Genomic DNA, 23,030 nt, shown 5'->3' on the forward strand with positions numbered 1-23,030 from the left:
AAGGATTCGACGTGATCATGGAGTGCCGGCTGTCGACTACCTGACGCCCTCCCCCTCCTCCTTTATCCGGGCTTGGGACCGGCTATAGACATAGGCGGAGTTACTTGTTGTAACACAACCAAGATGATTAAACTAAGAACAACCACACACAGATATGAACAATGGAAGCTTGCTTTATTAACTAATAAAGGATTACAAAAGAACTCACAAACTCTCACACAGTAGTTCTCTTGCCTTCAGAGCCAACCTTGAGATTTCAGAGGCCCTGTGCGAAAATGAATTGGAGGCCCTAAAAAGTACTAAGAATTTATTTTTTTTTTACATTTTTTTTGTTCAAAATAATAATTTTAGTTTTCAATTGAGCTTTTATTAATTCTAATAGCATAAACAAATTTAACAAATCAACAAGTGGAAATGTGGCGTATTGTTTTTCCTTAACTATTTAGAGGGTTAGGGTTCGAATTTGTATGTTGTTATGTGGAATTTTTATATTATTTTTTGGAAGCTTAGCACAAACAAATTTAACAAATCAACAAGTGAAAATGTGGCGTATTGTTTTTCCTTAACTATTTAGAGGGTTAGGGTTCGAATTTATATGTTATTGTGTGGAATTTTTATATTATTTTGTGGAAGCTTATACATTTAATAAAAATATAAACTGAAAAAATGAAGGAGATGAGTTTCAAACCCAAGCTTATGCATTTAATACAAATATAAACTGAAAACATGATGGAGATGAGTTTCGAACCCATCCCCTAAGCCGATGTAACGAAGCAATAATTCCACTTGCACTAAGACTCAAATTTGTAATATTTTACACATACTACTAATATAAGTAAATGCATGCAAAATTGAAAAATCGGGGGCCCTTCCGATTTGGGGGCCCTGTGAGGTAGCAAAAATTGCACCCCCTCAGCACCGGCCCTACCTGCCTTACAAGTCTCTCTCAATTCACACATACCCTAACGTTAAGGCTCTCACATATTTATACTAGATAACCTAGCAAAACCTACTCCTAAACTAATTTAGAAATCCCAAAACCAACAGGAAACTTGCTTCCAAGTCTCCTACACATATTATAACTTGGATTCCTATTTTAGATAGGAATACAAAACTCATTTCAGACCAATTCCAACAACAAGATGATACTCCATGCAAGGTAGTAAAATTTCACCAATACATGCAAGTCCCTGGACTAATGAAATGAAAGATTTTTAGTTCAGAATACGAGACGGTTTGTGACCTATTATTATACAAATAGAGAAAATGTCTATTTTAAGTGTTTCTTCAATATATAATGCATATGATGTACTGATATGTGTTTCAGACACCTTCAAAACCTGACTACTGCCACGTATCACTCGCATGCATTTCAGCCAAGTGTAAACCCTAATTGCAAACACTCATTAACCTCGTAGGCTCATCTCTCACTTTCTCTCTCTTACAGAAAGTAGTGATCAAATTATCTCACGGGCAAGCAGTTCTGTGTGTAATTATTCTACAATTTTTATATATATGCACGACGTCGTCTCGTGGAATGCAGAGGTACTACAGCTGGTTAATATTTGGTTGAAGACTGAGAAATGGAGGTATGAGTGTATGACTTTGCAAGAAACTTGGAGCATGCGCAAATGATACCAGTCTCAGTCTATATAGAAAAAAACATGGGCTGATGAACTTGAAATGCTTAATTCAGATAGACCATTTTCTGAGAATTATATTGGGGATATTTAATTTGCATTGGGAAGATTATTGATAAGCTCGGTGCCTGCCTAATCATTTTCCTTGTCTTTCTGTTTTTTTTCCCTTTATTTTCTCAAACAGGGATGCGTAACTGGAACAATAATCTTGCTTGTGAGCAAAGGAAAGAGTTCTCACATCCTGAGATTTAATGAAGAGTTATTCTTTATATATCTCCTCCCACCTATAATATTCAATGTTAGGTAATTCAGCTTTTGTATCGATTATAATAATCCTGTTCTAATTAATTGGCTTATCGGACTAGTAGAAACTTAAAGACAAATTCACTTACCTAGCTAATTTTACGACCAACACAGATTTCAGGTCAAGAAGAAACAGATTTTCAAGAACTTCTTAACCATCATGATGTTTGGAGTGATTGGTGTTTTCATTTCCATTCCTTAACCATCATAACAGTTGGTAACAATTTAATCTGTTGTTCTTTACATATTTTATACTAGTTTTATTTCTATTCCTTTAATTCTTTTTCATCGTTTGATTTTGCATTGTGTTAGTTGTTATAGATTTCTGTAGAACTAAAAATGTATGCCTGTTATTAAGAGTACACATAGCAATGAGTTACTAGATTAGATTCTTACTTAGCTATTAAGCTTGTGATGTGTAGTCTTAGTTATTTGTATTATGCTTAGTTGGCACTTATATATGGGATAGGATATTTATGTATAATTATCTGATGTATGGTTCTATTGAAGCAATCTAAGAATCACAATTGTATTTTCCTCTCTCTACATTTCTCATTCTCTTTCTATAACTATTTTTCCTCTCTGAATTCTGAGTTTCAACATGGTATCATCACCATTGTCTAACCGACTCCGATCCACCACGTCTCTTCTTCCTGAAACTTTCTAGGGTTTTCTTGAATTTTCTTACCTCCCAAACAAATCACTGCTTCTTTGATTTCTTCATTTCTTTCCGTAATTCAGCAAATCTTAATATGTCGGCTGCTGCGAATTCCTCCAATTCTACTTCTCCATCTCCTGCAAACCTAATTCCACTACAAATCTCCCTTATAGTGACATCTTCAACCCTTCGATCATGTCGATTGGATCAATTTCCATTGCAAATGTTGCTGGAATGGTTCTGATGAAACTCAATCGTCATAACTATATCACTTGGCGCAGTCTCTTCATCCCTGTTCTGAAACGCTTTAAGCTTCTTGGACTCGTTAATGGCGAGGATCAGTGTCCTCCTTAATTTGTTCGAAATTCCTCTGGTGATCGTGTGCACAATAATTCTTTTGAGACCTGGTGCGAGCGTGATCAGATTCTGACTATTTGGATCAACTTAACACTATGTGAAGACCTTCTTCATTGACGATTAACATGGAAGACTCTTGCTTTCTTTGGTAGTCTCTTGAGCGGCGTTTCTCTGGTGTTTCCCGCACTCATGTTCACAGTCTTCGATCGAAGATCCAAACGATTCAGAAAGGTGATTCTTCCATGACCGACATTCTGCATTCCATTAAAGATATCTTTGATAAACTTGCTGCTGTTAGCGAATCTTTGTTTGAATATGATCTTATGGCATACATCTTATTTGGACTTCATGATGAATATGAGTCATTTGTTGATTCTATTGAGACTTGCAATGAATATATGACTACTGATGAACTTCATGGTCTCCTATTGAGCAAAGAATTCTCACTCTAGAATTGCAAAACCAGAGCTTCTTCCTCCTCAACTGCACTATTTCATGCTTATGCTGCTTAATCCACAACTTCTAGAGTCAATTCAAACAGAGGCAACTGGAACAACAATTTTCGAAATCAAAATTGTAATCGATCTAATCAGAGTCGTAATTCTGGGGGAAACAAATCTAACAACTGGAACAACAACACTTCTAGTGGTCTTCTTAGTGGTTATTCTCACCAGAATTTTGGTCAATCATCATTCTCTGACCGTTCTGTGCAATGCCAGTTATGCCTTCAATATGGTCACTAGGCTCCAACATGTAATCGTCTCTCTCAATTTGCATTCCCCTCAGCAAATTCTTTCACTCAAGCTCCTACAGCAATGTCTGCCATGACTTCTTCTGCACCTCTTAGCTATTGGCTTACTGATAGCGGTCCATCTCATCATGTCACACCTGATCCCTCCACACTCAACTCTGCCATTCCTTATGCTGAAAGTGATCAACTTTTTGTTGGAGATGGAAAAGGTATGTGTATCTCTCATACTGGTTCTGTTATCATTCGTACAAAAAATGCCTCTTTTCGATTGAATGATGTTTTTTTAGTTCCTCAAGCTTCCCATAACTTGTTATCTGTTTACAAGTTTGTCTATGACAATTGGTGTTCCTTGACATTTGATCCTTTTGGGTTATATGTCAAGGACATAAGAACGAGAAGATGCTTTTCTAAGGCCCTGGTGAAGGAGGCTTGTACCCCTTTTACTAGAAGGCTTCTAATGGTGTTTTTGGAATTGCAATCTCTCCAACAGCTCTGATGATTGCTAAGACTGACATTCATATCTGGCATCGAAGAGTTGGACATTCTTCTAGAGGAGTTTTACATTCTGTTGTCAATAAGAATAATCTCCCTGTAATTAGGTCTGTTAATAACTTGTCAATGTGCACTGCATGTCAATTGGGGAAAGCTTTTAGGCTCCCATTTTCAACTTTACCTTGTACTTCCACTAGACCACTTTAGCTTATTCACACTGATGTATGGGGTCCCTCTCCCATCTCTTCTTGTACTGGTTATAGATTCTATCTAATAATAGTGGATGATTATACTAAATATAGTTGGCTTTATCCCCTATATTTCAAGTCAGATGTATTCTCTACCCTCAAGACATTTCTTTTAAAGATTCAAACTCTTCTTGACTTCAAATTTCAAAGTATAAGGTCGGATTCAGGGGGGTGAATTCTTGAATAAGTCACTCCAAGGTTTTCTTAATGATCAAGGCATCACCCATCAGTTGAGTTGTCCTCACACTCATGAGCAAAATGGGTGTGTCGAGAGAAAGCATAGACATGTTGTTGAAATGGGTAGAGCACTGTTATCTCAAAGTGGTTTACCTGCAAAATTTTGGGTTGAAGCTTTTCAAATTGCCATTTATCTCATTAATCGGTTGCTTTCTCAGTCTTCAATGGTCAGTCCTTGGGAACTTGTGTTTCATGATTCTCCTAAGTATCACACACTGAAGATTTTTGGATGTGCTTGCTATCCATGGTTACAGCCTTATTCGAGTGACAAATTGGACTCAAAGAGTAAACAATGTGTTTTTATGGGTTACAACTTGAATCATAGTGGCTATATAGGTGCTTAGATCCTATCACCAATAGACTATACATCTCAAGACATGTTGTGTTTGATAAGTCTTTATTTCCTTACAAGCATATTTCTACTTTGGTTTCATCTCCACAACCATGTTCACAGCAGCAATCCAATCCTTATATCTCTCTTTCTCTTCCACTGTCAGTGTTACATTATAAGAAACAACCAGAACCTGCAGCTTCCAATTCTGAGCAACAGACATCTTCAGCTATATCTTCTAGCACAGAACCATCTCCTACTGCTTTATCTCCATCAGACTCATCTCAGTCATAATCCTCTCATCCTCCCACTCTTGTCAATAATCATCCCATGATTACAAGAGCAAAGGCAGGTATTCATAAACCCAAGGTGTTCACTGCTACTAAACATCAACTCTCATCTTCAATTGATTCTGTTACCAAGTTGCCCCATACTCCATCGACTTTTCTTCAAACATCTAAGCACTTTAATTGGATGGAAGCTATGCAATCTGAATTTCAAGCTTTGCAGTCTACTGGAACTTGGGAATTGGTTCCTAATAATTCCAATTATAACCTTATAGGCTGCAAATGGGTTTTTTAAGTTAAACATAAACCAGATAGCACTATTGAAAGGTATAAGGCAAGACTTGTTGCCAAGGGGTTTCATCAACAAGAAGGCTTGGACTTCTCATAAACCTATAGTCCAGTTGCAAAGCCTACTACTATTAGGATCTTACTCTCCATTGCTGTTAACTATGATTAGTTTATACATCAATTGGATGTCAGTAATGCCTTCCTTCATGGTCATTTAAAGGAAGATGTATATATGATTCAGCCCCCTGGTTTTGTAAACTCTTCCAAACCTCATCATGTTTGCAAGCTTAAGAAATCACTCTATGGTCTTAAACAGGCTCCTAGAGCTTGGTATGAAGCTTTCTACAATGCCATTCTTTCTCTAGGATTTTAGTCCTCATATTCTGATACCAGTCTCTTTATTAAAAGGGATGCTTTCATTACTTTTATATTGGTTTATGTCGATGATATCATCACTGGAAGTTGGTAACAATTTAATCTGTTGTTCTTTACATATTTTATACTAGTTTTATTTCGATTCCTTAATTCTTTTCCATTGTTTCATTTTGCATTGTGCTATAAATTTCTGTAAAACTAAAAATGTCTGCATGTTACTTTTAGCTTAGGCGCTTGGTGGCTGTTCTCGAAGTTGGGACTTGATGGCCTGAATGTGCGAGACTATCTCGGTTAGAATTGAGAACCTTTTCGATGAAACCATTAGCTATTTGTATCAAACGAACTGCCACATTTATGCTATGTAACAGTATAATCGTGTTGATAACTTTTGGCTTACATCAATCTTTTGTTTTGAAACAGCTGTGGGAACATTTTTTTCGTCAACTGATACAGTATGTACGTTGCAGGTTTGTCATGTTTTAGGTTTTCTTTTTCATTTAATTTGCACAAGCCGCTCATGTATTTGGATTTTCTGAGATATTATATCCACTTTATGTAGATTCTTCATCAACATGAAACTCCTTTACTGTACAGCCTAGTCTTTGAGGAATGAGTTGTGAATGATGCAACATCAGTTGTCATGTTCAATGCAGTTCAAAAGATTGACATTAATAAGCTTAAGGGCTCAATTGGATGTTGGAAATATGCACTAAAATCAATCATATGATGATACTTTACGGACATTTCACATGTTAAACTAATCTAGTTTAATATAAAGGGCAAAGATTATTGTTTGAAGCCGTCTCATATAAATGTTATATGCTTAAACGATAAGTCCAAGGAATATGTAATTGAGAGAATGTGATCTAAAAAAGTTAGATTTATGAGACCATTCTCTTTCGTATACATATCCTAAACGTTCCTGATCATAGGATTGCCAATTGGGCATTGACAGTCCGTTAAGATCAGTACGTGCTATGTCTTCTCTTAGGGAGAGTGACTAGTCTCGAGTCATTGGTGTGACTGACACCAAGACAAGCATGTAGGTGCTCAATAAAGAATGAGTCCACTGAACACGATCAACGAGGAGTTCTCATACTTATGTCACATGAGAACTCATGGTTGGGATAATGCAAAGTAGTCATTTAACCAGAGGCATCATAGTTGTCTTGTGGTTAGGTCCTTGATCTTTGACTATGTCAAAGTCACTCCATCAGAAGGTGTCCATGGCATAGTTGGGGTTAAGCCACTTAGCCATAGAGACAAGTGAATGCGCAACAAGGGATCTCTAACCTTCAAACCGTTTGAATGAGAATACTCTATGATATGATTAAGAATCTCTGGCCAGAGTATAAATGAGATTTAAGAAGTCGTTCCAAATCACATTCAAGGTAATCATATAAGTAAAAGAATCACATTGGATAGTAGACATGAATAAACTATCAAACCAAACAATGTGGTCAAGAGTATTGTATTAAAGAAAAATCGTATTGCATTGTAATACTAAACTGAATAGGTTATCCACCTCTTCTGATTAGCTTGGGTAACCATGACATACTGCTAGGTGTCACTTATGGTTTGTGGAAGCCCTAAACGTGTATAAACTCTAACGGGAGAATTGAAAATATGTTTCAATTCATAATCGATTCGAAGAGTTCTAATCGCCCACTGCCTCGCTAAAAAGAACCAAATGGATCGTACACCGTGTAAGGTAGAGATTGAAGAAACAATGGAGATGAGTAAGAATAATTAAATGGTTTAATTATTTATGGCTAGGATTAATTAATATGTTAATTAATCAAACGAATATGTTCGTTATAGACCTCGAGTTAGTTTTGGGCCGCAAGCCTAATGGGATTTGAATGTCAAGCCCATTAACTCAAGTTGTATGACAACTTGAAAACACAGAGGGCTTGAAAGCCCAATGAACCCTTAAGGCCAACCATATAGAGAAGGGTCGGGAACTTGCTTTAATTGCAAGTTTGCCACTCCATTGTGAGATGGTATAAAGACAACTTTATAGCCATTTCATCATTAGGGTTTTCTTTAAGGAAATTGGAGAGAACACAAACTCTCCATTTCTCTCTAAGAGGCCGGCCACCCTAGAGGAACATAGCTTGCAATCTTCCTTCCTCTAGGTCACTCATCTCCTCATCAATGCTCTTCTTGGTGTGGAAAAATTAGAGGCTCTCTATTTTGGGAACTTGGAGAATCCTTTCAACCATCATCCTCCAAGAAATCCATGGAGCTAAGAAGCAAGGAATGAAGGCCCTCTCCTTCGGTGATTAGCCTTTGCTTATACAAAGAGGAATCAACAAAGGTATAAGATTTCTCAACTCACCTTGTTCTTGAGTTGAGTCTTGGTTCATCCTAACTACTAGGCTTTGAATTTTATGGGTTAAGTTTTGTTTTTAAGTGCATACAAGCATGATTCCGCCTTTTAATTGTTAATAGATGTTGCTCAAATGAACTTGTTTTCACAAATATTTCCTTCACTGGACTTCATGTCATTGGAGATTTCCTATACTTATTCTTTACAAGAACTACTCTCGGAATTGCAATAAGTTTACCATTGGACCCATAATGGTGATATAATATCGCTTAAGTATTATTCAGAATACTAAGCTCACTTATCCGGGGTCTCAAATTGGTTTTGTCTTTTATTTTCAGTTTGGACTTGTAGCAATGTTAGAATCTCAGACACTATGATCTCAGTTGTAAAGAATAAATCAAAAATGGTGATGAAGGTTTCTGGAAAAATCTCAAAGAATTGCAAAGAGAGTATTCACATAGAAGGATGTTTGCATTCGTTCACTCTATCTCAGCACACAAGGCATGTGCGAGAATAATACCGTTAGAAAGAAAGATAAATTCTCTCTTACAAGATTCAATCTCCACCATTCATGTAATCTACCCTATAAGATTGCTACAAGTGTCAACACACATCACTAACTCTAAGATTACATCTTAGCTGTCCAATTGGAATGTAATCCAATGGCTCACATTTAAACTTGTCAACTAAGGCTAAATACAAAGTTATCTCAGCTAAAACACTTATATTTCAAAACTCCCTTCTAAGTGTTGTGCTAAAATTACTCCAAGCTTTCTTCTCAGGTATTCAAACCGATCTTTAGCCAACGCCTTGGTAAAAATGTTTACAACTTGCTCCTCAGTTTTACAATACAGCAAATCGATCTCTCCATCTTGCAATGCATCTCGGATGAAGTGAAATCTTCTGTTTATATGCCTTGTCTTATGATGATGCACATGATTCTTAGTTATGGCTATAACTGAGGTATTATCACATAGAATTGGAGTAGGCTCAACCTGTTCTTCACCAAAATCTGAAAGAACAAATCTCAATCAAATTGCTTGTGTAGTGGCTTCTGCTACACTAACATATTCAGCTTCTGCAGTGGATAGTGCAACACTGCTTTGCTTGACTGATGCCTAAGAAAATACACCTAAACCAAGATTAAATGCATATCCAGATGTACTTCTCATATCATTCTCGCTTCTTGACCAGTCACTATCACAGTAGCCAATAAGCATTGCTTCTTTCCCTTTCTCATATGCTATACCATAATCAAGTGTTCCTTGAATGTACCTAAGTACTCTCTTGGCAGTTCCCATATGTTTTCTTGTAGGACCATGCATAAATCTTGCTAACAAACTTGCTGCAAACATGATGTCCGGCCTTATGGCAGTCAAATATAGCAGACTTTCAACTATCTGCCTATATAAGCTTTCATCAGCTTATTCACTTCTATCTATCTTTGATAGTTTTTCATTTACTACAAGAAGAGTAGCAACTGATTTGCAGTCTTTGAAGCCAAATTTATCCAGTAGTGTCTTTGCATATTTCTTCTGGTGTAAGAAAATGCAAGAGTCAGTTTGAACCACACCTAGACCCAAGAAGTGGTGCAACAACCTGAGATCAGTCATTTCATATTGTTTCATCATCTCAGTTTTAAACTTCTTCATCAACTCTTGTGAACTCCTAATATATATAATATCATTCACATACAAGGAGACAATAAGTATTCCACTTTCTGCAATCTTTACATATAGTGTTGCTTCACTATGACTTCTTTTGAAACCAACCTTAGTAGAATAAGAGTTGATCTCTTCATACCAAGCTCTTGGAGCTTGCTTAAGACCATATAATGCCTTCTTGAGTCCGTAAACTCCGTCTTCTTTGTTCTTAACTACAAATCCAGGGGGTTGATCCATATACACCTCTTCATGTAATACTCCATTCAAAAATGCTGACTTCACATCTAATTGAAACAGTTTCCATCCTTTATATGCAGCCAGTGCAACCAATATTCTAATTGTATCAAGCCTAGCAACTGGTGCAAAGGTTTCATTGAAATATATTCCAAGCTTTTAGGAGTAACCTTTTGCAACCAATCTTGCTTTGTTTTTCTGCACTGAGCCATCAAGGTTAAACTTGGTTTTGTAAACCCATTTGACACCAATTACTGGTTTATCAGATGGTCTACTAACCAACTCCCAAGTATTCTTCTTCTCTATCATTGCAATTTGATTCTCTATTGCTTTCTACCATGCTTCATCCTTTGCAGCTTCTTCAAAAGTTTCAGGCTCAATGATGCACAGATTGCACTTTGCATACACTTCTGCAATACTTTTATAGTTGAGTAGAGTGTGATCGAAATCCTGTGGACCTGAACCTCCACTTTGTCCTACAACATCAATTCCAACATGCGTTTCTTCAATATTCCCTAATGTCTCACCATCACCTTTTGATATCTCAATTCGAGATAAACTTGATTCACCAATCTCTTTTTCTTTCTCAATAAGCAGATCAGTAAGTGGGACTGAAATACTACATTCCTTTTGTGTACTCCAATCCCAACTTGCTACTTCATTGAATACTACATCTCTGTAAATGATAACTTTTCAAGATTCAATGTTATACGATTTGTAGCCTTTCTCACAGCTTCCATACCCCAAAAACACATATCGTGTGCTAGACAAATCAAGTTTATGTCTTTGTTGTTCTGTAATGTGTGCATAACATAGACAACCAAACACCCTCAAATGCTTAATTCCTGGCTTTCTTCCACTATATGCTTCAAATAAAGTTTTCTTGACCAAAGCTTTATTAGACACATATTTAAGACATACACTGCAGTGTTAACTGCCTCAGCCCAAAATTCCAATGGTATTTTCTTCTTAAACATCATACACTTAGCCATTTCCACAATGGTCTTATTCTTCCTTTCAGCCACTCCATTCTGCTGTGGTGAGTATGCCACAGTGAGTTGTCTTTCCATTCCCATTTCTTCACAAAACTTGTTGAACTCTATGGAAGTATACTCTCATCCTCTGTCACTTCTCAGTTTCTTCAACTTATACCCACTTTGTAGTTCAACAGTAGCCTTAAACTTTTTAAAGACATTGAACACCTCAAATTTGTATCTCAAAAAATAAACCCAACACATCCGAGTACAATCATCTATAAAGGTGAAGAAGTACCTATTTCCAACCTTTGTAACAATTTGCATTAGTCCACAAACATCAGTGTGTACCAATTCCAGTGGAATAGTGGCCCTACTTGTTGTCTCTATTGGAAATGAATCTTTGCAATGCTTCCCAAGAATGCACCCTTCACAAACTTCATTTATGTTCTTGATTTCTAGCAAGCCAAACACCATTTCTTGCTCCTGAAGTAACTTCAAACTATTGACATTCAAGTGTCCCATCCTCCTATGCCAAATCAAGGTTGACTTACTCACATATGCCCTTAATGCAATGTGTAAGTCTGTTTGAAGTTTCAAAGGAAAACTTCTGTTTCCTTTCATTGGTACCTTAGCAACCAAATTAGAAAGAGATGAGTCATCATAAATTTCAGCCTTATTATCTCTAAAAATCAGAAAGTATCTGTGCTCCATCATCTACCCTACATTGAGTAAATTCTTCTTTAAACCTGAGACAAGCGTCACTTCTTTTATATACCTTCTTCCCATCTTAGTGTCAATCACCAAACTTTCTTTTCAATTACATTAACCAATTGTCTTGTCCCCATTTCTACTTTTGCAGTTATGCTTCTGTCAATATCAACTAACACATCCTCTCTGCCATTCATATGGTTACTACAGCCCATGTCCACATACCATACATCTTCAATGGACTTCTTATCAACTGCATTATTAGCATAGAACATAGTTAGTGTAGGAAAGACCTGAGTTGCATAATTTAGCTGCTAAGCACCACCTTTCTTGTTATTGCAGTCCTTTGCAATGTGACCAATTTTCCCATAACAGTGACATTTGGGTTTGCCTTTAAGAAAGCATTCACCATAGTGATACTTATCATAATGCCTGCAAGGATTCTAACACCTTCTGCAGCTACAATTTGCTTCCCAGATTGGTAAGCAGGTTTTTTATCCCACTTTTTAAATTTTGGTTTCCAATTCTTCTGGTACTGATTGCTTTGATTCCCAGAAAAATTGGCAGGTTTGGGGCTCACACTAAGACTTGCAAATGCTCTCTCAGTCTTGTTCTCATTATGTCTCTCCAATCTCTGTGCAAAACTTTTTAACGAGGCAACTACCTCTTGAACCTCAATCACATCTATATCCCTTGAATGTTCAATCACAGAGCATATGGAATCATACGCAGAGGGTAAACTAATCAACATTTTTTGCACAATTCTCTCTCTAGACATTTCCTCTCCATAACTTTTCATTTGATTTATCAGATCAAACAATTTTGTAAGATAAACGGACAAAGACTCATCATCTTTCATTCTGGTATATTCAAATTCTCTAGGAAGACCTTGTAATTTAACACTTCTAACCTGTTTGTCACCATGGAATTCTTGCATCAAGATAATCCAAGCTCCCTTAGAATTTTCTTCGTGAGAGATCCGAGGAAATATCTCATCGAAAACCGCTCCCTGAATCAGCCCCAAAGCCTTGGCATCTTTCATGAGCTTCTCCGTGAGAGTTGTAGCATCACTCGATTCCTCCTTCTCCTTCTTCTTTGCATCAAATTCATCAGCTCCCTTCGAATCTAAGCACTCTACTCCTTTTTCAACAAATTCCCATAATCCATGAGATTTGAAGATCGTCTTCATCCTTATGCTTCAGAATTCATAATTCTCGCCATTAAAGATCGACGCTCTTAGCTCACCACCTCCAGACCCTACCATGTTAGACATAGATCTTGCAAGCAATTTCTTCAAATTTCAAATCGTTTCCTTCATAGATTCAAACGCCTAGTGTTAAACGATTGAACCTGGCTTTGAGGCCATGTTAGAATCTCAAAGACTATGATTTCAAGTGTAAAGACTGAATTGAAAATGGTGATGAAGGTTTCTAGAAAAATCTCAGAGAATTGCAGAGAGAGTATTCACATAGAAGGATTCGTGCATTCATTCACTCTATCTTAGCACACAAGGCATGTGCGAGAATAATACCGTTAGAACGAGAGAGAGATCCTCTCTTACAAGATTCAATCACCACCATTCATGTAATCTACCCTATAAGATAGCTACAAGTGTCAACACACATCACTAACTCTAATTGGAATGTAATCCAATGGCTCTCATTTCAACTAAGGCTAATACAAAGTTATCCCAGCTAAAACACTTATATTTCAACAGGCAGCGTATGCCCTTAAAACCTTATGCTTCGGAAGGTTAGTAGCATGTTCACAGATCCCTTGGGGCAAAGACATTTGTGATAGATGTTGTAGGAAATATCAGATGGTACCTTTACAAATCTTATTTTATACTCTCTTACAGGCATTCCAGCATCCGCTAGATTTCCGTAGTGGTTCTAATGGCTTATCTGCCTTACATGGTGGCTGAGGTTAAGGTGTACTTCAACACTTAAAAATTTCGTTGTACTTATGTTTCATCATGTATTCCAAGCTCAATAATTCATTCGCATGTGTGGGATTCTTCTCTTATCTGTTCTTGTATATTTTGGAGAAATAAACTTGGGAGCTTGTTTGTCATTTCGCCGTGTAGCTGAAAACCTCCATTAATTTTAATTGACATACAGCCGTTCGACCTGAGTGGAATTCTCACTGTTTTCTTCTGTGGGATTCTCATGTCACACTACGCATGGCATAACATCACTGAAAGTTCAAGAATCACAACCAGGCATGTATAATGTATGGACAGTTCATAGTCAATTCATAAAGTGCCCATAACATCCTTTTCAGGCATGTATTTGCGATGATGTCGTTTATAGCAGAAACATTCATATTTCTTTATGTGGGAATGGATGCTCTTGACATCGAGAAGTGGAAGTTAACTAAGTTAAGGTACTCTTCCTCCTGAATTTCTATGAAGTTATCGATTTACTAAATTCTGCATACATCGGATCATCCAACTTTGGGTACCTTTTCTTTTCTTGCGGCTTAGGGGATTCTTCTCTTATCTGTTAATATTGATTGGACGTGCTGCGTTTGTATTCCCTCTGTCAGCACTCTCCAATTTCATGAATAGACGGGCAGAGAGATCAGCGTCAATTTCATTCAAGAACCAGGTTAGTATGTATGCTGGTAATCTTTTTATTCATCTATTAGGAAAGGGCCTTCGCCCATGAGCGGTAGGTCTCGGGTTCGAGACTTGGGAGCAGCCTCTCCATAAATGGGGGTAAGGCTAGCCGACATTCACCTCTCCCAGACCCTGCGTAAAGCGGAAGCCTTGTGCACTGGGTACGACCTTTTTATTAGGAAAGGATTTAAACTTGATATTGATGCAGGTAATCATAGTCATATGGCGGCCCGGGTTGATGAGAGGAGGAGCAGTCTCTATTGCTCTGGCTTTTAAACAGGTGCGAGCGCGCAGGTGCACTCTTATTATTTCAAGTATTTGGTAGTATCTGTCCTGAATAACGAAACACTGCCGTGTCCTGTTGCTAGAAGCAGCTACACCCTAAATTAACTTGTTGCGAACGCGAGGATGCTTAATTTGTAGGACAGCATAAGCAAAACGTCAGCCTTTTCTGCCGTTAAATGTGAATTCGAGGGGTTCGATTTTACTTTCATACGGGGAGGGATTCGATGTTACCCTTGTTACAGGGCGGAATGAATCATCGAGCCTGCGGACTAAATTTGTGGACTTATAAAACCGTGTACATATTATTATGCGTATGTTGAGGTAATAACCAAACAGGGATTACACAGGTACATGTTTTCCAAGTGCTTCAAACGACTGCAATGAACCAAAGACAATAACAGTTAGAAACCAGTGTAATCCTGTAAAAATCGACAAAATAATTAGCGCCGAGGAAGCTTCGGCATCTTACCGCGGCTTTCTCGTGGCGTTTTCACGACACACTTGGCTTTCTCGTGGCGTTTTCACGACACACTTCTTAGGCAACGCCATAGCCAGCGCAGGTCGACCCCAATCGAAGGGAGGATGGACTTGAAGTTGCAGAAGCAGTGTAAGTTGACTTGGCGGACAACACTGCTAGTCCTTGTCATTGTATCTCTCCATATCACTCAAAGGAGCACATTTTGTTCTTGTATTTGGGGGTAGATTTATAGTGCGGAGATGAAGATTGTTGATAATTTTGTGTCAAATTCTGGGTTTGTCATGTGAACAAGTTGGTAGGAACCGAGTCACAGGACGCCCAACCATTAATAAAGAATTGCAACTTCTTAAATAATGTTTTAAACAATCGATTAAGATATTCCACGCTAAATTTATCTATAAGATACGCCAAGAGAATTCAACTAAATAAATGGGTAAAACAGTAAAGGTAAACTCCAATATCGACTAAATAAATACATTCATTAACTGAAACGAGTTAAAGAACATGTGCTTACATTTGGTTCTGTTTTTTCTAGTGTCTGCTATTTTACAGGTGTTAGAAACTCCAGAAGCTGCTAACTCTAAACCTAACAGGCCTAGTCAGACAAACCATGGCGCCATCGGCAAAATAAGACCTGCCATGAACCTTGGTACATTTTCATACCATCACTCTACTTACAAACATGACCTAAAGTAAAAATATGCTACATAACCGTTCGAAGTACAAGGAAATACATCAATTTCTCATGACGGTTTAGTGCACAAAGTTATTGCGCCTGTGATCTGCAACTGCAATAAATGACCAACATTCAATCAAAACTTATGGACTGAGATTTAATACCTAATTAAAAGAAAAGAATGGAAGCAATGATGTAGATGAACGGTCAAAATGAATCTAACGAGAACTACAACGGTTAGTACAATTAAGAGATCAAGAAGGAAAATTGCAACTAAACAGCAGAGTGATAAATTTAACATCCATGAACCTACTTGTAAACAAGAAAACAAAAACGGATTATGAAAACAATGCCTACAAACCTATTATCATCTCCTGAATATGTGATGACGTTCCAAAATATCTGGAATTTCCAATGCATTGATGGTTTCACAACCAAAGATTTCTTGAAGCTTTGCATCACAACGTATAGCCATTTGATTTTGAGGATCCTGGAAATGTATTTAAACATTTGTATAATTGGTTTCTGAAGTTCGATTTACATTTGTGCTAGAAAACTTCAATTTAACAGTCGCTGAATCTAAATAAATTTATAATTTTCTATTTATTTCTTTATTTATTTTGAGAATGTGGAGTCGGATTCAACCTACCTCCAGATGGTGGACCTTTATGTACTCCCAGATACGCATTACAACCTCTGACTGGATCATCTCCCTTACACCAGCACCAAAAAAATTTGCAAGTGCTTCAGATATTATCAGGGAAGGACTCGGTTCTGTACTTTTTGTTGCAGACTCCACAGCATTCTTTGGCACCTTGGGCTTCTTGGGAACTGCTGGTTCTGAGAGCACCAAAACATCTCCTTAGGCATGTATTATATTTTATACCCATACCACAAAACACATAGGAGTATTGTGGCCCCATACACCCAGATAGAGGGAACTGTTACACCAAATACATACTTGATGGTTCGAGTGGAATAATATGTTTAGCAAGCAACTTGTTCATCTTAAACATGTCAGTACAGTCTGTCTCAAAAACCACTCGCAGCTCATCATTGCAAATAATTTTCCTCTTGTTACCGGGATCTTGGAGATTGTTCTTCCTTATGTAAGCCCACAGTTGTTTAACAATCTGAACTCAACATTAAATATAAAACAAAATAAAATAAAAACCCTCCCGGCCGATAATAAATCAACTTTTACGAATAGCACAAATGGATGAGCACGAACCTCAGTCCTTGGGAGAGTTGGGTGGCCAACAATGGCCTGAAGCTCAGGCGAAACACCACAAAGTTTGTTTAGACCTCCCGGGCCACCTTTTCTCTTAGCTTTAGGTTTAGCACTGCTTATAAATGATAAACGCACATAAATATTAAGCCAAACATCAAACTACCATTACGCACCTAACTTACTAGAACAACTACATCATGTAAGCAGCTCTCCCTACTAATTGCTTGCAAACCAAGACTTAAAATAAATAAAACTTGATGCAGGACATTCCAAATAGCTTCTGCAAACAAGTACACCTTACATATACCCCGCCAACACCGATACAATTGGAAACAGCATTCTACAGTAAGCCTATATACCCCGAATGCTCGGGGATAGCGAGCCAGAGAGCAGTGGAACTTCTCTTTCTCTTCGCACTTCTCAAATTTTAGTTTCTCGATTTCCCATTCCCCAAATAACATAAAGCTAGGGAAATTCTCTAACTTCTACAAAGCATACTATCCATTTTCTTGCCATTGGTCATATTTCATTCCCCAAATAACGGAAAATTTTGACTTCTGCAAAGCATACTATCCATTTTCTCGCTGTTGCTCAAATTTTATTGAAAGCCAAACAACGGCTCAAAAATATGAAGGAAATGAAGTTTGGAAACAAAATGTGAATACCAATTTCCTTAAACCCTAATTTCCCCAAACACACAAATTGGCCAGGGGAATACCAATTTCGCGGTAAGCAAGCTGAGACATAGTAGGATTAACCAAACACAATACAACATGCCAAGCCCTATTGCATTATTCCCATCCCTCAATTTTCTCGGAAACCAAACAGAAATTATTCAAAAGCAAAAGAAAGAAAACGAACCTGTCCTTGGGCGTGTTAGAGCCTGAAACGGGCGCAGGAGCGTCGGTGCCGGGCTCTGGCTTCAGGAGTGGAGGCGGGGGCGGGGGCTGGGAGGAGAAGGTCTGGAAGGCGGAGGGGGCGGGGTGGTGGTAATTAGGGGGTTGGTGGAGGGCAAAATAGTCTTTGGGGTGCTGAGGCTGAGGAATTTGTTGGGGTTGGGGCTGGGGTTGAGGTTGGGGAGTGGGTGGGTGGGATCGGAAGAGGTAGTGGATCTGGGCCCGAATGAAGTCGGTCTTGTGGGAGAGGTCGAGGCCGAGCCTGGACTCGAGCTGCCGGACGACGTCGTTTAGGGTGGTGAAGGTTGGGGTGGTGGTGTTTGGGTTGGAAGTGGAGTCATGGATTAGGGCTTGTAACGCTTGCGATATCTCTTGTTCTGTCACCATTCTGATTCTCTCTCCTCTCTCTCTCTTCTCTCTTTCTCTCTCCGCTGAGTGCTGTTGAGAGCTTATCTCTTTCTCTCTCTTGGGTTTTGGATTTCAAATGACCGAACTGCCCTCCAAGTAGTCAGGCGGTGACCTGTTTGAAAATCTACTGATGTGGTGTATCTCATCCATTCACAATTCGCCATGTGTCTTTTCTAGTAAAAAAAATTAGTGTTGTTTTCACAGGAAAAGGATCCTTGCGGGACCCGTGATCGTGATCGTGATCGTTCGTCGTATATCGTGCTGTTAGTTTTGGTTATGTACTATTTATATTTAATTTTAAATTTTAAATTTTGAAATAATTTCTGACCGTACTATGTACGATGATGAAATCCCTAGGAACAAGATCCGGTAAGGATTCTTTTCCATTTTCACAACACTGCCTTATCTTCCTATCCATTTTTAATGAAATATTTAATTACAAGTTTGTTTATTTGTAAAATGACCATTAAGACCTTAAAGGTGTGTTTGTTTGGGCTCACTAAGTTTCATTGGACTAGACTATAATCCAATGTTTGTTTGGTGCGGGGATTAAGTTTAATGGGATTAGCTGGTACTCGCTCCGTCGCTAAACGTTCTTAGCGAGAACCTCCAATTCTCACGAGATTGCTAAGCCTGTCTTCGAGAGTGTTGCTCGCTCCTCATTCTTGGTCGTCCTCCTCGCTGGTCCTTCTCGCTCGTCCTGCTCATCTTCATCTCGTAAATTCCAAATTCGACGACCTATTTCTATGATTTTGTTTTGTAGATTGTGAAATCATTATTGGGTTCTGATTGATTTTGTTGTTTTGGGTTCAAAATTATTAATGGGTTCTGATTGATTCCTCGTATAATCCTTCTAGTTGTTATGCTTATATATACCTTCTAGTTGTTTGGCTTGGGTTTTTTACGGGTCGGGGTAGTGCTGGTAAGCCCAACAGGAGTTCTAGCTGGCGATGCCCCTGTGGCTCTTAGTGTTGGTGTTGATGGCCACAACTTGCGTGTGGCAGGCATGGGTGATGTTCTAGGTGAAGCCTTCTTTGTAATAGAAAGCTTTGCATTTTCCTTTCTAGGATTTGCAGGTTGAGATACTTTTCCAACTAATTTTTTGGGCTTCTGCGTAGCACGTTTTTGTATTAATATCATTCGCCTTTGTAGACGACATTTCGGCTTTCCTTTCATTAAGAATTCGCTGCATGGCTATAAATTGTGCTTCTTTCTTTGCTCGCTTTCTAGAATTCTCACCTCGTAGTTTTTCATCTCTCTTCTCCTTGTTGTGGTCTTAAAAGCCACCTCTCTGTTCAGAAGGAAAGCTTTGATTTCTGGTAGCTTGAGGCTTTGTAGATTTAACAGGCTTAACAGGTTTAGTTTCCATCATTTTCATCAGCATTTGGTTCAATTCTGCTTCCCTTTCTTGACTCCATCCCATTGAAGCTATTGATTTTTGATTACTTTTCTCTCCCAGAGTTATAGTAGAGTCTACTTCAATATCAATTGGACTAAATTTTTTCTCAAATCTTCCTTCGTTAACTGCCGGTTTAGGAGCTTCAATAGTACTTTGATATGTGGGTAAAATATCATACTTTGGTTTCATTTCTTCTGAAGATGTTGGCGCCACACCATTCTTTATATCATTGGAAGTCATTAGACCATTATCTCCAGAGGCAATTTTAGATTGACTTTGGGTGGAAGTTTCCCCCAAACCTGAGCTTCATCTTTTTAATATAGCTTTATTTGTACTCACAGAGATATTTGTTAACGAGCTCATTTTTTGAGCATCCACAGCAGCTTGATCTCTTTGTTTGCTTTCGAAAAGACTAACTACATCTTGAACACTTATCCTTTGTGCATTGCTCTCAGATTTCTTGTGTGAGTGTTCAGGTTCACCCTCTTCTGAAAAAAAAGCTTTTCCCTAGAAGGAAAGTAATTGAGGCTCTTAATGGTTAATGCAACAGCTCAACGATACCTTGTTCTTTCTATTTGAATCCTCCGCATTGGAGATGCTGACCTTCTAGGTGTGGCACTTCTCATAAGACTCCGACTTCTCATGTGCAAATTAAAAAGGAACAGATTGTATTGAATAAGTTTACAACTAAATGAATCCAATGCCTTTGCTCTAAAAATATTGTGCTATTGTTGAGACCTTGCTGATTCTATTGATGGGGTTTCAGTTACATATTCTCACATAAAGCAATATACTTAAGACTAGGACAACATGAAGTTTTGCATCTTTGTATATTTCTCAGAGTTTACTTTCTTTTGATATAGTTGCCTTGTATCATGCTTGCTTCTTTTGTCTAAGCTTAATTACGATGTCTAGTGGAAGAGTAAAGTTTTCTTGGCATGTGATTTCACTTTCTATGTATTTAACAAGGACTTTTGTTGGTTTACATGGAAATGACTCATTAGCATTCCTGAATTCTGTGAGACGGGAGTTGTTGTTGTGCTAAACTTGGGGAATCTTGAATGCCATACACTCAGTTTCGAGACTCAATTTAGCTCATAACAACAAGACTTCCAAAGACATCCTTTAACAACATTTTTGCGTCAAGTTTATTGTTTTATTTCTTATTGTAACATTTGCTTGTAGAATATCTTATATATGTTCACACATGGCTTTTGGTGCAATATTTATTGTATTTATTTTCAAGTAGGCCTTCAAGTTTCAAACATTGGGTGTAAAATTTATCAATTGATACAATTTTTCACGGCGTGGTATTCAACATTATTTAGGCATTATATTTTCTTTAGTTAAAAAAAGATCCATTTTTCACATATTTTTGTTATTCTGCTTCTTAGTCTGACACTGCACCAAACGCTTCACTAAGCTAGTCCAGTTTAGTCTAGTCTAAACCAATCCAACTTAGTCCCTGCAGCTAATCTACTTCGAGACAGTCCCGTGCAACAAACGCACCCTAAAAGATATATAACAATACATGCTTTTAAGGAGAGGGATTCCCATTTTAGCCAACAAATGGAGACGATGGAGGTTGTCACCTGATCCCTTTTAATGAGATCGTGTTGATGATCGGTGGCAGCCACTCCCCACCTTCTTCTTAGCATCTCTCTCCCTTTTAACCCTTAGCCAACCCCTCCACATCTATTATTCCCTTCACTTCCCCCTCTCCCGCGTCCCCCCTTACCCTTTCTTAGACCAACTCCAATAGTGGGCTAAAAGTCAAATTACCCCCCAAAATTTCCCCCTAAACCTACTCTAACCCAAGGGGAAAATTTGGGCTAAATGCTAAACCAATGCCAGATTCCGCCCAAAATTCAGCCCAGAAATCGGAATTTAAATTTTTTTAGATAAAAATGTTCATAAAATTAATTTACAATAGTCTACATATTTATTTTATTTTTTTAATTTAATTTAACAAAAAAAATAGTCTAAGTTCATTCTTTAATAATCCCAAGCTAAAATTTTAGGCTATAACGGTTGGAACAGAAAAACTGTTTCTAGGCTAAAAACTAAATTTTCCGGGCTAAAATATTTAGCTTTTAGCCCAACCATTGGAGATAGTCTTAGCTTCTACAACGCCTCATCTCCTCCCTCTATAGTTCTTTCCCACCATTTTGTGAACAGCTCCTCCATGGCTTTGTGCCTTTCCCAAATCCGAGCCTTGCCCATTTCAAGGTCCTTTGATAATTTGGGGCTAGATATGTGGTCAGGAATGGTTTCGTGGTTGCTGGTGGTTGGTTTCACTTCCATCATCTTGTTTCCATGGCGGTGGCGCTTTCCTCGACCGATTTGGTGGTTACGCATTCTTGCATGCTCAAATTCGGCGGACCTGCCACTTTGGGTGTTCAAATATGTTGGCGTTGTTGTCTTGTGGATCCGCATGAGTTAACTTTGCCCTTGTGTAACCTGATCTACTTATGGATGCAGCAAAGCTCACTAGTGCGGTGAAATTGTAGATTTGGTCTGTGTCTTGCTCGCTAAAATGAGCTGATCAGTGGTCCCTTTCTCAAAGTAGTGTTTAATTTTGTTGCCTAGCTCTACCAATGTTATGGTTGCGTGTTTGCTAATGTTGGATGTTGTCTTCGCTTTAAGCGATGGGTTTGTGGTATTGTATTTCAACGATGGGTTTGTGGTATCGTATTTCAACGATGACTTTTGTGGTCTCGCCCATGTGATGACTGTATATCGCCTCGCAATTGTATGATGACCTATGTGGTGGTTGATATAGGTATGTTGCGTCTATTGGGTTTTGTGACAGATTTGTATTGATGATTTTTTGCAGGGTAGGCTAGTGCTTGTGGTAGCCGTAAAGGGGTTTACTGTTGTTTGTTTAATTGTACAAATTTACTCTAGCTCAATTCTTGATCACTAGATGTTTTGTACCCGAATGGCAACCTCTGTAATTGTTTGTCAAGAACAATGAAATACCACTCTATTGTTTCTTGTAAAAAAAAAAAAAGCCAACTTCTACATTCATAACAAAGAGCCTGCACGATACCCACTGTTAATGCAATTAAAAAAAATTGCAAATGAAATAAATTTTTCTAAGGCCGTGAGTCTGTGGAGACTTACCAAGCGGATCGAGATCCAACAATAAGCAC

General features: G+C 38.1%; 1 protein-coding gene, 1 non-coding gene and 1 pseudogene across 2 annotated transcripts; 2 read left to right on the forward strand and 1 right to left on the reverse strand.

Annotated features, from left to right (window-relative positions):
• Nucleotides 1-1,583: 1,583 nt before the first annotated feature.
• On the forward strand, nucleotides 1,584-15,961 carry LOC126617092 (sodium/hydrogen exchanger 4-like; annotated as a pseudogene).
• LOC126617533 (small nucleolar RNA Z247) lies at nucleotides 3,261-3,399 on the forward strand. The gene has a single exon (XR_007621406.1). It is a non-coding gene; the product is annotated as a small nucleolar RNA Z247 (small nucleolar RNA).
• LOC126614456 (upstream activation factor subunit spp27-like) lies at nucleotides 15,726-18,513 on the reverse strand. The gene is made up of 6 exons (XM_050282133.1): nucleotides 18,034-18,513; nucleotides 17,173-17,284; nucleotides 16,903-17,074; nucleotides 16,591-16,781; nucleotides 16,303-16,431; nucleotides 15,726-16,053 (listed from the first exon to the last, which is right to left on the reverse strand). The coding sequence occupies exons 1-5, from the start codon at nucleotides 18,453-18,455 to the stop codon at nucleotides 16,309-16,311; spliced, it is 1,020 nt and encodes a 339-aa protein (XP_050138090.1). The 5' UTR covers nucleotides 18,456-18,513; the 3' UTR covers nucleotides 15,726-16,053; nucleotides 16,303-16,308.
• Nucleotides 18,514-23,030: the final 4,517 nt, after the last annotated feature.

This window comes from Malus sylvestris, chromosome 3, assembly GCF_916048215.2.
Source record: "Malus sylvestris chromosome 3, drMalSylv7.2, whole genome shotgun sequence".
NCBI lineage: Eukaryota > Viridiplantae > Streptophyta > Magnoliopsida > Rosales > Rosaceae > Malus > Malus sylvestris.

Bases quoted from the DNA above. Each gene is read 5' to 3' on its own strand.
- LOC126614456 (XM_050282133.1), bottom strand. From the start codon at position 18,455: ATGGTGACAGAACAAGAGATATCGCAAGCGTTACAAGCCCTAATCCAT. The intron at 17,285-18,033 runs GTTCGTTTTCTT...ATTTATAAGCAG, and splicing joins TCTAACACGCCCAAGGACAG to TGCTAAACCTAAAGCTAAGA. The intron at 17,075-17,172 runs GTTCGTGCTCAT...TGTTGAGTTCAG, and splicing joins CAACTCTCCCAAGGACTGAG to ATTGTTAAACAACTGTGGGC.